The sequence below is a fragment of the Pteronotus mesoamericanus genome, unplaced genomic scaffold (assembly GCF_021234165.1).
Source record: "Pteronotus mesoamericanus isolate MK-2021 breed Mesoamerican mustached bat unplaced genomic scaffold, CSHL_Meso_final scaffold_54, whole genome shotgun sequence".
NCBI classification, from domain to species: domain Eukaryota; kingdom Metazoa; phylum Chordata; class Mammalia; order Chiroptera; family Mormoopidae; genus Pteronotus; species Pteronotus mesoamericanus.
The window spans coordinates 45,523,814-45,539,592 of record NW_026555321.1 but is presented as its reverse complement, the minus strand read 5'-3'; the positions used below and the strand labels follow the sequence as shown (position 1 = coordinate 45,539,592).

Sequence of the window (15,779 nt, the reverse complement as noted above, 5' to 3'; positions counted from 1 at the left end):
TCTCTGTTGAACTACTGGCTCCAATATTTATTAGCCTGTGTAATCTTGAAGAATTTATATTGAAAAAAGCTCCATGCCTCCGCTTCTGCATCTGTCAAATGGGCATAATAATACCTTTAGAGGGTACTAGTGAAGATTAAGATAAAAATTAGCCTCATTTTTAGCATTTCACATAAATCAAGTCCACAATAAATGTTAACTGTTATTAACAGTATTTACATTCTATTTAGAAGCACCTTTTCAACTAATTGATCTGGGGGAGGCAGTTACTTCTAATCTTGAGATGCAAAGAGCTTTATGGGGAGGGTTCTCCCAAGAGGTCTAACCAGCTAAGGCATCTGCTGCATCGTACTCCAGGGAGGATACAGTTAGGAAAAAACAAGGAAACTGGACTGGGAGTCATGAAGCCAGATCCTCTCAGAGAGCCAGGTCTCTCACTTCATTTTAGGGAGACCATTATAAAGTTATTAATATTTTCTGAGACTATGGCAGTTAAATTCAAAGACATGTTAGAACTAATGGCCAAAACAAGTAAATTCTAAACTAACTGATAAATACTAAACTACCGTTTAGTTATAGATGAAGGCAAAGTACTTGTTAACTGTCCTTGAAATGCAATGATTTAATTAAAGAAGATTTTCACATGGTCACATTTAAAGAGCTCCGGGTCTCTTAATTATACAATGCTTCACCAATTATTAAATAGTCCTCTGTAACGTCCACTAAGAGGAAATTTGAATTACAGGCCATTTGCAGACAGGAGAGGTACTGAAAACACCTGATAGGCTATAAATTCAATGTTGTACGTCCACAAATCTGCTCCAAAATTGAATCTGAACATTAAAAATGACTCTGGCCTTCGCTTAATGACAAGTTCTATGAAATCAATTAACTGTTAAAATAGTTTAATTGGAACATATGTATTTTAATTTTTGCATGTGTATAAAAAAAATCTTCTTAATCAACCCAAAACATTCTGAAATTACACTTCTAGGTAATGTAGTGAAAGAATTAAACTTATAACTGGATAAAACCAAGGATGTGGAAAATGTGAGAAGGATGATTTTCAAACAGCAGCAACTATAAAGGAATAAATTAAGAATCATATTAGTTTACTGCAACTATCCTAAAAAGCAGTGTAAGAAGAATTAATAACCTACCACTACTCTCTGGCATAAATTCCTATCTTCTCCAATTCAAAAATACTTATTGGGTTTTCTGTGGTGGGTATTTGGTAGATGAGTAGAATTACTATTTCTTTTTTCTGTTCTACTTCCCGCCCTTCTTCGTCTTTTATTCCCTCCCTCCCTCCCTCCCTTCCTTCCTTTCTTCCTTCAGAGTAGTGGCCCCTGTTTTACATTTCCAAGGGGAACAGTCAAAAGTAAAAAATAATTAATTAATTAAAAAATAGAGCTATAGTAATGAAAGAAAAAAGTATTCCTCATAATAAAATAAAAAAAAAAACAATTCCTCAGGAAGATTTAGAAAGTCAAAAAAACAAACTTAGGTCACCAAGGGATGATTTATACTTCAATAATGTTATCTGCTATGTAAAAAAATGAAAGAAGACAAATGGAGAAAGGAGAGTCCAGTTCCAAAATTCACAAATAGGAACTTCATCCTCTCAAAATATTTACCATTTTGAAATTAAATATAAGATATAATTCTTAGTTTTCATTTCTTGATATTTCATTTTCTCCTATCTCCCAATGACAAAATAATGCTACTGTTGATGAGAGAATTCAAAGGCCAACCTTTTCCAAAATGTATTGTTTCCCAACAACTTTAAGATCAGACTATAATCCTGAGGATACATTTATAATGTGGATGGAGAATGGTATAAAGAAGGTGCTTAATAAATATTGCAGAATGAGCAAATGGGTTAGTAAATGAAAGCATGAATAAATAGATGAGAAAATAATACTTTTTGTTCACTGATGAAGAACACGGGGGGGAGGAAGAAAAATATAGACATGTAAAAATTGGCAAAAGCAAGATACATACATACAGGTGCGCAGAAGTACTCAGAAACTAATCCATTAACTTTCACAGAGAGATCCTAGGAAGGAAATACTAGAGACAGAGGCAACCCAGAAAGAAACACAGAAAAATAATCCAAGAGTCTCTCCACTCACCATCCACTGAGATGAAAACATTTTAATGGGAAACTTTATTAAAACATTCAGAGACACAGATATCTCCAGATATTCTTGGCAATAAGGTCTCTGAACACACTATAAGATTTTTAAAGCCCTGTTGTTGTTTCACAACTATAGGCAAAAATACACATACATCCCTTAACAGCATGTTAGACCTGGTGGAGCCCAAGTCAGATTTACCATCCTCAATGAAATCAGCTGACCCTTTACCTTCAGTTTAGTGTCCTTCCTTGACCATCTCAAGTCTTACACTTCTGATATAACCACCATCATTTTTAGGTGAAGTTTACCTATCCACCTAGACATACGCTTTTCCAAATCCAAATAATTAATGTTGTGGTAAGCACACTGAGAAGTTTCCTATAATTCAGTTCTATTCAGTACGTATTTTCTGAGCCATAATTCAGGTTAGGATACTGATGTGAGGCAAGGGAAAGGCTGGTGATGGGGTACGGAGAGAAGAGGGACAAGACATGGACCTCAAAATCAATGGCTCCTAGTGCCTGTTTCTAATACTCCTTCGATGATAGGCTATCAGGAAACATTTCTTTTCCAGTCAAGGCTACAGAGCCTGAATATGTTTTCACTGAATTCAGTTAAGTATTTGTACAACCAAGCCCCAGAGTCAGCTACTCACAAGAGATGCAGTGATGAGTAAGTTAAGCCCCTAAATTCTTAATGTTCTCACAGAACAAAGGCAGAGGAAGACAAGTAAAATTATAGGCTCTGGGCATGATAGTAGGCTAAAAGAAAGAGGTGGTTAAAGGAAGGACAAATCACATCCACCTTTGGGGAGTTGGGGGTGGGGTGTGTAGAGGGAAGGTGAAATGCAGGAAAGTGGAGAGAAAGGCTTCCTCGCCAGCCCTGGATGGATGAGTCATCAAGAACTCCTCCTGCCTTCTCAGTGTCTATAAATAATCCCAGGTGCTGCCATTTCATTTAATTACTAAGCCTCTCCAGATGGAGGAAAATAATTAAGCAGTCTGTGCCACCAACATGATAAAGAATGGGGTAGCAACTTGAGAAACATTTCAGTTTTTAGGTTTTCTTTCAGCTCTGATGTAAGGGCAGAAATGAACAGGGGCAAATGACTGAGCTACACAGATTATGGGTAGAAGTTTAAGTAGAAATTAAAAAAAAAATATTGTTGAAAAGGGGCTCAACTCTATCAGTAAAAGTAAAACTGTTAACATAGAATGAAAAAACCTCAATAGAAATGTTGAAGATAGGTTGTCACAAAGAAATCCCTTAAGAAGACCTTTAAATAAATCAGGATGCAATTTATTTATTTTTAAAATGTATAAGAAATATGCCATTGACAGAGCCTCTGGATGCAGACATTATGAAAATTTTATATCTTTGTGTCTGATGCAAATATTCAGAAGTACCCACTATACCCAAACAGATCTAACAAGGAAGCTGAAAAAAATATCACCAAAAGAAAAGTTTCTAAGTATATGTGCTCTTAAAGAATCATGCATTTATAATTCCAAAGTTCAATGGAATCAGGAAATATAAATAAAATTGTAGGCGTTCAATTAACAATGGCAACTGAGGTGTAAAGTTCATACCATATTCCCTTTCAAATCAAAATTCAAAGATGATCATGTGCTTCATGGAAAAAAATGCAGTAATCAAAACTAAAACCACAATAACCAAAAGTTTGGGGTTACCACACATTTATGAGCATCGGATTAAAAGCCATTATGATGGCTGCATGGTTCAAAGGCATTTTTGTTCTGGTGGGAAAATGGAGGGAAATGTTAATGTGGACTGGTGAAGAGAAGATTGTGAAAAAAAAAAACCAAATCATAACCCAATTCAGAGAGTGATAATGGAATATTCTTGGTCTAAAATAATATAGGCCTGGTTAAAGGTAAGGTCATTGCACGTACTGGGTACTCTTTACTCTGTAATCTTAATTCAGAACTAATGAAGGCATGAAGAAGATTGCGTTGCATGGGAATGCAAACCCCCTTCAGAGTAGACAGACAACCACTACTCAGACTTCGATGGCTGACTCCCTGGGGAGAAATATCAAACTCTCACATTTAATATTCTTAGAGAAAGACTGAAAAGACAAAGATATCTGAATATGGGATCTAACTAGACTGCCAAATTAAAATTGTTAACAATGCGTTGTTAACAACGCATTTCCATTGCGTGCCATAGTATGAACACAGATGTATAAATGCCTACGTGGACTTAAAAGGAAAACAAAGGAAGCAGTTCAACACAGCTGCTATCTAAAAATAATTCTGGCCCTGAGTGGTATGGCTCAGTAAGTCTGGCATCGCCCTGTAAACTGAAAGCTTGTTGGTTCAATTCTTGGTCAGGGCACACGCCTGGGTTGTGGGCCAGGTCCCACTTGGGGACATGCTAGAGGCAACCAATTGATGTTCTCTAGCACATCAATGTTTCTCTCTCTTTCTCCCTTCCTTCCTCTCTTCAAAAATAAAAAATAAATAAAATCTTTAAAAATAATTCTGTTCCATTTCATATTATCTGTCCTCTATTTTGTGTCTAGAGGACAGCAAATCAAAATTTAGAGAAAAACTTACCAGATGAAGTGCACCTTAAATGTTTTTTTTTTTTGGTGAGCTAGTAGTCATTTCCTAGAAATCCTTTAAAATTCAAAACCTAAATTTCACACAGAGGGGTTTTAGGGGTTTGTACACCAATGCTTTGCCTGTCTAAGACCAATTTGCTCTATGTTTAACAAGAGTTTACAGGGCTAGAAAAATAGAAAGCTTTTGGGTAGAGCATGCTGTGACCTAGCCCTTTTAGTTCTCTTAAACACATTTTTAAAATTTGTCTTCTCATAAGAAAAGTGACGTATAAAGTTGGGCCTGGTTGAGCCCGTCATGGTGGGCATGACAGAGGAGGGAGTAAGATTTGATGGCAAGATTATGGGAACAGAGGTCCAGCTAGCTGACAAGCAGCATGTCATGAGGACAAAAACAGAGAACAAGTGATTAGCCATGTAAGTGAAGACTGTTTCAGAATGTTTCAAGAGACACCAGTATTGCCCAAAGCAAATAAATCATGCTTTAGAAGCAGAAGGGGTCCAGAAAGAACCCATTTGAGATGCCAACAGGAGTGTCCAAAACAGAATTCTGTTCATGCAAAGAAGACACGTACACCATGGGGTCTCTATCCCATTGTAACAGAGATGGACAGACACAGATACATATTATTTGTCATTTCCCAGTGTCTACTATGTGTCAGGACTAACACTAGAAACTTCATTTAATGGCTTCTGCAATCTGGATAGTGTAGAACTTGCTATCCCCATATCACCATTATGCAGATGGTAAGTAGAAGAGATGGGATTCAAAAGCAAATCATTTTTACTCCAGTGAATGAGCTCTTAAAACACAACACTCTACTATAGTTCATGAAAGTGATCAGGGAAAAGGTATGTGTGGAAGAAAAATGGGAACAATGGCAAGATCAGCCCAATATATAACATAAACAAATGACTTCCAAAATATTTGTCTATAACCCACAATAACAAATACATTTTTATAGCATGACCCAGTTTATACTACATCCCTCTATCTGTAAACAACCAAAGGAAAGTTCTACAACATATTTATCCTTACTTTGTGTGATATACTAATATTTTCTGATTTTTTTCTGTTCTATTTCATTATTTTTAAAATGCTGGTCATGACTCCCTGAAATGACTCTACAGCCCACTAGAGCAAGTCAGAGCCCACAGTTTGAAAACAAGTGTGAGAACCAATGCTGATGACCGCCACTGTTGCTGTTTTTGATGTTTGAGTAGAATATTAGGTTTTCAATTTTTCACATATAATCTCCCATTTGAGCCTTTAGTCAAGAAAAGGAAAGAGGAAAGGGTAATTAAGAGGGAGAGATAAACAGTGGAGAGTGTTGTCCATCATATTATTTCTATCACTAAAAAGAGTAGTGAAATCAACATAGTCCAAACAAGAATAGCTCCATCTCAATGACAAAGGAGCTTGGCCCAAAAAGCAGAAGTAAAAGGACCATGTTGGAGAAGGTTCTGATGTCTTTTATGCTCATCTGAATTGTCAGAAAGGCATCTCTTCCAACAATTAGTCACTGGTAAAAGGAACACCTGTATGTAGTCTTCAGGCAAATTTTAACACTCAAAGACATGTCACTTACCTACTGCTCAGGTTACCTTCCACACAAAAACCACAGGTCTCTCTAGGCTATTTGGTCAAGACACTTGATGATCAGTATTACTTTATTTGACTTGACTTATTAAAAAGTCTGGACAGCATTATCTATGAGAAGGTGAAAGTTTTGGCTTCGCGGTACAGAATCAACACATAACCCAGAACATTCATAAATGCAAACATAAAGAGAGAAAAGATGGCAAGTCACAAATGTACTAACTTAGAAATGGTCTCAATAAAAACTTGAGTTACCATGGGGATTTCTGAAAAGGAACAAAAAAGGGTCTCTTTAGAGAAGTGACTGATGCTATTTATTAATCTACTTGCAAGTAATGTCAAATTTTAAAGTTGTTCCAAAGAAAACCACCTTTATTTTTTTTTTACATCAGCCTCTTAATATGCTGAAGGAACCTGTTCAAAATGCTTCAGCAGTGAAGTGACTTAGATGATAAATGTGTTCTTCAATCTGTGCACCAGTCAAGTAGCAATAAAATCAGAATAACTCATGCAAAAATTTTCATTATGTTTCTAAACATACTTATTTACATTTTAAATCACACATTAGACAATATGAAATATCTTTCACTTAGACAGGTGTGAACTAGAAAACAGATGCGTTCATTATACATAAAACAATTTGTTGAATTAAAAAAAAAATAAAGAACTCTCTGGTTGAAGTACTTGGGCCACTGTTAACTTACTTGAAAAAATATGGCCATGGCTCCAATTATTCTGTTTTCAGAAATTGCAGTTTGAAAGCTGTCAAAGTCGTCTGGATTGTAAAAGAAAATCTGCATCTGTAAAACAATAAAAAGAATTATATTAGTAAAATTTTCACACCTCTACAAAAATAGAACTGTAAAATGAACCAGTTCTCTACTTACTAAGGTTAGTCATCTCTCTGTATTTTTTCTTTGCTAAATTATTTGAGAGCAAACCCCAGATATCATATCACTTACCTCTACATACCTTAGCAGGATCACTAAAACACACAAGTCACATAGCAACAAGGCCTTCATGCCACCCAAACTGAGTAACACCAACAGCTTCTCTTATCTAATACTCATATTATGGTGGAAGTTCCTTATTAGGACACAATTTTTTTTTTTTATGGAGTTATACACCTTGAAGCAGAAAACTAATCTGTGAGAGCTGGTCCACATGTTACAATTATAAATGCTCAAATGGGCACATCTTTATAAACACCACCCATTCCAATGATGAGAATTTGAAGGGCTCTCTCAGTAGCCTTGAGAAATAGCCTAAATGGAATATTTCAGTAACTCCACAAAGAGAAATAATGGTAATGATAATGATGATGCCTTACATTTGACAGTTTGGGAAAAGCCATCACATGTATTATCTCGCTTAATCCATCTAACAACCCCTGTGAGGGTGGGACAAAAATTACTACCCATGGTTATAAATGAGGAAATAGTGCTTCAGAAAGTTGATGTTATCTTGGCTACACTTAAACATCAGAGAAAGAATGTAAAATCCATATGTCCTCATCCCAACCTTATGTACTTTCTCTTACATTTGACGAGAATTTCTTATTCAAAAAGGAGGACATAGATAAATCAACTTAAAATCATTATACAATTTTAATGCTTGAAGACTCTGATAATTCACATAATTTAGAGAACAAAAACAAAATACAAACCATTCTCCTGAAACCATGTTTATAATAAAAATAACAGATCTGGGTTCCTATTTCAGTTTCCTCATTTACTTGCCTGTGAGGCCTCATGTAAGCAAGCTAATTTCTGAGCATCCGTTTCCTCATGTGAAGAATCAAGTCTTTACCCCTGGTAGGGCGGGTGCGGGAACCAAACAAGTCAGTGTATGTAGCACCACGCCTAGACCTCATCAGTGCTCAACAAATCACCACCATCACCACCATCATGTTGTAAAGTTATATTTGGTAGACATCTTAAAATTTCTAACAAGAATGTGATTCTGCTAAGTCTTCTAGAATGAACTTGCTCCTTAAATTAAATAAAATCTCCTGTATCACTAGATCTCTTCTACGACCTCTTTCTCCTCACTTACCCAAAATGGCATGATGCTATTTTCTGTAATAGACTGAACCACCACACCCAAGATGCAGTTTGGAGATTTGATACTGAATGATAAATTCCCAGAGGTGAAAGAGAAGTCAGAGAGACTAGATATATAGGTTAAAGGTAAACAAAACAGAGTCCTACCAACTGAATTAACCAAGATATTAAGAACAAGGTGTCCTTTCTTTTCTGAAGGGTGAAATCTGGTAACCCAACTCAAGTCACTCTCTAGGAAAACTCAGGTACTCAAGTGGATGTGAGAAGAATGGGTAGATTCTTTTTGAGGACCTTCTTTCTGAAAGTGAATTATTTTTCTCAGATTGTAAATTTCCACTGAATCTGGCAGCTTCTTACAAATGTGTTGCCTGTAGGTTTGGACATCTTTAAACATCATGAATTTAAACTGAGAAAAGTCTATTCAATGAAGTGCAGATTAAAACAATTTAATACTGGGTGAACTGCTTTGGGTACCTTGCAACTATCCCAAAGAAGAAACTCCACAGAAGTATATACAGAAAATTACACTTCACTTTCCTTTTAAACCTCAGGCCCTCAAACTAGTTCATAGAAGATTTTCTTATTCTTCAGTGCATGAGCAAGGGGGGTGTTTTTTAATGTATCACCTGAATAGCGTGTGCTACAAAATACTTTGTCTTCTTCAAGGGCATTTTCATTTACAACTGGGTAAGAAAATTCATTTTTAGAAAATGTCTTTGAGTCATGGCTCCACCCATCAGCATAATAAAATGCCTCATAAAAAGAACAGCAGCATAGGTCTGAAATATCAATTTTCCTGGCTATTTCTCTCCAGTTGAAGTCTACTGAATTATGTTAACGTTTGAAGCTATCTGAAATATACGAGTAAATAAGCAGATGGTATTTTGCTGAGTGAAATGGAATTTAGGTTATTTGATTGTTATTATTGATGAGACATATTTGAGCTGAGGTTAGAAACCCTATTCTCCAAAAACATCTTTGGAAGGTGTTGAGGTGGCTACTAAATACCTTGAGTAGCCCATCAACCTACTGTACCTGCTCTCAAGAGCTACACTCAGAGCCTGTTCTTTAGCATCCCCCCAAGTGTGTTCTTTCTAAGAGTGTGAATCTAAGTGGCGCTTACTGTATAGTGATCATCCTCCTGAAGAAATGCAGTGCACATAAGCTGAAAAGGTGTGGAAAATCCAGCAGCAAAGAGACCTATTAAATGTTACACATCTCTCACCACTACTACCAATTATTTACACTTTATCCCACTTGCATCCTCTCTATCTCCTCACATGCAAGATTTTTTGAGTCATCTATACATGCTTAAGTGTATAATTTCTAAGAATAAGGATGCTCTCTTCCATATAAGTACAGTATAATTATTAAAGTTAGCAAATTTCACTTGGATACAATACTATTATCTAATTTACAGTGCATTTTCAAATTTTGGCAAGTGCCCAAATAAGCCCATTATAGGTCATTATTTTGGTTCTCAATCCAGGAATCCAATCCATGATAAAGCTTTGCATTTAGTTGTCATAACTTTATGCTGACCCCTCTGCCAGCCCCAACTTTCACCTGGAGCAGTCATTCAGCCTTCCCTTACTTTGGTGGTGTGACATATACAGGTCAGTTATTATGCAGAATTGGTTCTTGTCTCATGGATTTTTATGATTAGATTACAAAGTACATTTTGGGCAGGTTACCACCGTAGTGATATTATGTCTTCACAGTGCACCATATCAGAAAGCACATTAAATGGGTGTTTAACTTGTTCATATGGTTAAGGTAATGTCTGCTAGGCTTGCCCACTATAAAGTTATTAAATTTCCTTTTGTAATTAAAAAGTACTTTGTAGGGAGATATTTTGAGGTTACATAAATATTCTTTCCTCATCTAACTTTCATCCACTAGTTTTAGTACCCACTGATGACACTCTAACCCTGCCATATTCCTGTATTCATTAATGGTATTCTAGTGTAAGAAACAGTCTTCCCTTCTCCACAGTTTATTCATTCATTCATTCACTCACTCATTCACTCATTTATTCATTTATATCAACGAGGGATTGATTATTTTTTGCTTTTATTTATTTTATTTTATTCAGTGTGTTACAATCCATTACTACCAGTATTGTTGATGCTCAAACTGTCAAACTGGCCCAAAAGGAGGCTCTTCAGACAGATTCCTCAATGATGCTGTCAAGTTCCCACGTTTCTCATTTTTTAAAATCTCCTCATTAGCAGGCACACGTTCTATGCTTATCTCGTATTTTCCCTGCTCCAGTCTTAACAATGGTCATTTCTTGAGTGAACTCTGGTTCCTTGTAGTGAGGAATGCTATTTGCAGGCCAAATTTCTTTAACTCAGTGTTTTCCAAATATGTTTGCGATTAGAACATTTTGGTTCTTCAAGAAAACTATACAGCTTAAGGCTGTTTGAGTCTACTCCAAACAGGACCCTCTTTGCAAGGGAAGAAAAACTGTGTCAACTTTGTATAAATGGATGTCCCTCCACCATGCAGAGTACCATAAGATATGCAGGTTTCCCTAACCATAGGAACAAACTGCATGGAACTCAACTACGAAGACTGTTGTGTACCAGAAAACAAATCAAGGGGCCAGTGCAAAAAAACCTTTTAAATGCATGAGCAAGAATCACAGGCCTGGATGCAACATTCATTTCTATCTTGTGAAATGGCTGCAAAGGAAAAAAAGCTCCAGGCATTCCTCCAGCAGGATCAAGGTGATAGATAATGTAGAGCATAATAGGACCTAACCTGATAGTTAGAAAATAGAATTTCACAGGGGGAAAAAGCCCCATGACTTACCAGAAAGCATGTGCTAAAATACAGGTATGGAAAACGCCTGAACAAATGGCAATGTTGCCAGGTAATGGGAAGGAGTGAAACGGTACAGTGAGCACAGGGTTGACGGCAGTCGATGTTCCATTGCTTGGGTACTAACATGATGGACGCAGAGTCACGGCAAAATGTGTACTTAGCTTCCCCTTTCTCCTGCCTTCCATTAAAAATGACTCTAGTTGCAGTTTGATTTAAAAACTAGGTATATGCCTAGTTTCCAATTTGTATCACTGTCTGTATTAAGCTGAATAAATAGAAAACAACATATCTAAAAACTAAAGTTTTCTCTATTTTTATTAATGTTGTTTTGCAGACAGTTAGTGAGTTCCCACTGTATGCCAGGCACTGTACTATTATTCCTTAACACTTCAGGAGGTAGGTACCACCATCAGCCCTCATTTTACAGCCAAAGAAACCAAGGATTTTTAATTTACAGAGCTCTTAAGGAAGGAGGGCGGGGTTGTGACAGAAACACAATCTTTCCAATCCTAGTCAACGAAGGCCTTAATCATTGTGCTTCCTTTCAATAGGTAAAATTTTTTGCTTATGTATGCCATGTATAAGGTGCTCTGGAAGAGGAAGACATGGTTTGTGCTTGGGAAGACCAGAATATCGACAACGAAACAAGGTTAACTTTTTTTTTCTTGAATGCCAAAGTTGTGTCCTAAGTAACTGCATCACAAAAATGCTAAGGCAATAAATGGCTCATGGTCAAGTAAAGCATATATTATATGAATAGTAAAATGTTACAGGCAATGGGCAAGAAGGGGCATCTGTGGAAGGTGGACTTCCTATCCTCTAATGTTATATTTGTGTGCATTAGTCAGTTCCCACATCTCTGATAATGGTAGCAAGAGGAAATGTCCTAACACGAGCATGAAAAATCCAACGGAACCTTCTTTTGTGATTTAGAAGGTGCTACATTTTCATTTCCTCACAAACATGCACTCAATACACACATACAAAGAAAAAAATCATGATGAAATAAGTAAGGAAAGAGCATACAGATAGGTCAGAAGGTAATCTACTGATAATTCACTAGACATTTCCAGGACACTCTTGGGCATCTTTAATAGAGTGGGAGAACCCACAGGAAAATAAATAAGATGGGAACAGGATGAGGTAAAGATGGTAACTACAAAGGCAACAGCAAGAACAAAAGAAAAACACAAAGGGGGCAGTAGGTAACAGAACTGAAGAGATGAAATATATATTTCTAATCATACTTGGCACTCTCCAGCAGAAAGCCAGTCGAGAACATGGCAGTGGACAAAGAACAGCCGTCTAAGAATAAAAATGTGTAGTGACGGCATAGTAGAAATCCAACACAGTTAATAACCTGCTGGATCCACTTTGTTGGATGATTTACATAGGATAAAGCCAGAATTAAGGGTTTTGTACCATAGTTTGGTAATATTAATTGAGTTTTAGATTATGCTGTATTGAGCCTACTATTGAGCCAGATCACATGCACTTAACACAGCTGTCCTCATTATTCAATTTTGCCATTGCCATCAGACCGCAAGATCAATGCAGACAGGCCCTCTATTTGCCTAGTTCAAGGCTTGTCTTGAATAGTGCTGTTCATTGTAAATACTAGTCACTTATTTTTGGAGTCAATAAAATGAGCGGGGGCTCTGAGTGACTAAAAGCAAGGACTGCCGAATGATAAGGCCACAAACGCTATAATGAGGTTCTTGCTATCTCTAGGAATAAATAATAAAGTGAGTAGCAAGGAAAGATCAGAATACTAAGAGAACAAATAGATTTAAACCACCACAAGAGAAAATGCTCAAGAAGATGTAAATATATTCCAAAATCACTGTGAAATGACTAAGTGGTCCCAGGTATGGGTACACTAAACACAGATTATATTACTTTCTCTTTAATCTACAAGAAATTCAAGCAATTTCCTACCTAAGCAACTCTAGCCTGAAATTTTTATGCTCCAACAAAAAGAAAAAAATCTATTCATTTAAAAGATAGAGAAAAAGGAAATACACACCCTACGTTACATAAAACTATGTAACACAAACCTTCTGAATTCACAACTATTTTATTGGTATTTTTATATCAATGAACAGTTTTTACTCACAGTTACCTATTTACAGGATCATTATTAACTATGATGGTTAACTTGATAATTCTTTGTGTCAGCTTGGTTAGGCTATGGGGCCCAGTTGTTTGGTCAAACATTATTCTGAAAGTTACTATAAAGCTATATTTATTAGATGTGATTAATATTTAAACAGCAGACGCTGAATAAAACAGGTTAGCATTCATACTGTGGCGGGCCTTGTCCAATCAGTTGAGGCCTGCCTAAGAGGAAGAAATTCTTTCTCCAGAGGCAACACAGAAATTCTGAGTCTCCAGCTTTCAGACCTAAGACTGCAATATAAACTCTTGCTAGAATGTCCAGCCTGTTCTCCAAATTTCAAACTTGCCCACCTCCACAACTGAGTTAGCCAATCCTGTATCTCTCTCTTTCCCTCTCTCCACACATGCTCACACACACACACACGCACGCGCGCCCGAGATACAAGTATCTCAGCCTCGCCCTTCTATAGATTTATATAACTGTATCTACACCTACAGCTATAATTCAGTAGAATCCTGGCTAGTACACTTCCAAGATCACTACTGATTTTAAACAAACATACCCAGGTATATGTATGTGTATGTGTATGTGTATGTGTATGTGTATATGTATATGTATATGTATGTAACGTTATAAAACCATTCTGCAACCCAGTTACTTTTTTAACATCTTTGAGCTCTGAGCTCTGTCCTTCTCATTCACCTCTTCTAACAGGCTTCACCCCTACAAAAAGGAAAATACAGGATGTAGCCTGTTACAACCCACTTCACACTCTTGTGGCTTACAGAAAATGTCCACAAAGTTGGCACTCCACATGATGGGGTGATATTAGATGAAAAATCAAGAAGCATGGACCATAGCATGAGACCCGATTTGCGCACTGAAGACACAGGAGACCTCCAAGGCTCAGTGCCCCCTTCTATCAAACGGAGCTAATGCTTACCTCATGGGATGGTTGCAATAAAGATTCACTACTCACATGCTTTGGAAAAGTAAGAACAAACTAAACAGCTCTCACTCTTTATTATTATGTATCTTTGTTACTTTCTTTATGACCAGAAGAGAGATGAAAATTAAGGTGAAAACAAACTAGAGGTCCAGCCAACATCCCTGTGAACCATGCCATGAGGTGAAGCAAAGGTATCTGTGTGGGCTCCACACAGCCTTCACTGTAAGAATATTTTTACAAGAACTGTGTTCCAAAGAAGAGCAGTATTCAGCATCTTTGCAGGCAAGGTAGCATTTAAGCGAACATTCTGAAACATTTGCTTTATACAGTGTCATTAATCACAGAGTAAACTAATCCTTAATTATTTCCCTTTTTCACTTCACCTATATCATGGAATTGTCTTTGACTACTTTCCAGCAGGAATCCAACATTTTAGAGGAAAATCCAAAGGCATGCCAGGGCTATGACTCATACACGATCAGGTGTAGGGATGTTCTGGGATCCCTTTTAAAAGCTTCTGTGTATAACTTGTTTATGCCACTGTAAGTATATTTATTAGTTGATTTTTGGAATTTCTGGTTTAATGATGCATCTGATTAGTCATGTAAATATTGAATCCTTGAAATTCTCCCTTGGTAGGGAAGACTTGAGGTATTTGTTTATAATAGTAAGTTGAGTTTGTCAGAAATTTACTGTGCGTGATTCATGAGTTATCAATATTTCTTACAGTTCAGCATAAGTCTGGACACAAATGAGGTAGGTTCAGTATCTGGCTGTATGTTAGCTCGATTCCCTCAGTATGTACTCAGGAAAAGGGCAGTAAGCTATAGCTCTCCCATTTAATAGCTGTGTGACCTGGTTGAAGTAGTCACCCTCTCTGAGTCCTAACACTCCCATGAGTAAACTGAGGATAAGAAATATATTCCTGGGTTACAATAAGGATTAACTAAAATACCTCAAGAAACAAACACCTCCTAGGTATAGCACGCTGTAGGCCTGATTCTCATCTTTAAAAATTAGTTTAAGGGAGAAAAGAAAGAAAAATATACAAACAAATCAGTGAAAGGGTTATTTGCAATAGCCCCAAACCAGAACCTATCCAAATGCTAATCGATTAACGGATGGATAAAAAAGTTATGACACAGTCACACAATGGATCTCATGGGATGCACTACACCTACAGGTAACAGTGTATTTGAATCTCACAATGCTGAGCCAAATAATATACCCTGTGAGTCCACTGGAATGAAGCACACAACCAGAAAAGCTCATGCAGCTATACACCCACACAGGGGTTACCCCTGAGGGCAGTAAGGGAGTGGGGTTCCGCGGGGTGCCAGTCAGTGCTCTTTCTTGATCTGGGGCCTGGTTACAAGAGTACAAATATTTGTTTAGTTGTAACTTAGTATTTGTGAATTTTCCACTCTGCATATTAGACTTTAATAATAAATAAATAAATAAATAAAATCAGCCAAATAGCTGCATTTTTTAAAA

General features: G+C 36.8%; 1 protein-coding gene across 3 annotated transcripts in view; it reads right to left on the bottom strand.

The window, feature by feature from the left end:
- PTPRG (protein tyrosine phosphatase receptor type G) overlaps positions 1 to 15,779 on the bottom strand; it is a 681,808-nt gene that overhangs the window by 199,649 nt on the left and 466,380 nt on the right. For all 3 annotated transcript variants that reach the window (XM_054595580.1, XM_054595582.1, XM_054595581.1), the window contains exon 5: positions 7,030 to 7,125. In XM_054595580.1, coding sequence (XP_054451555.1) covers positions 7,030 to 7,125 — 96 coding nt within the window. The remainder of the gene's footprint in view (positions 1 to 7,029; positions 7,126 to 15,779) is intronic.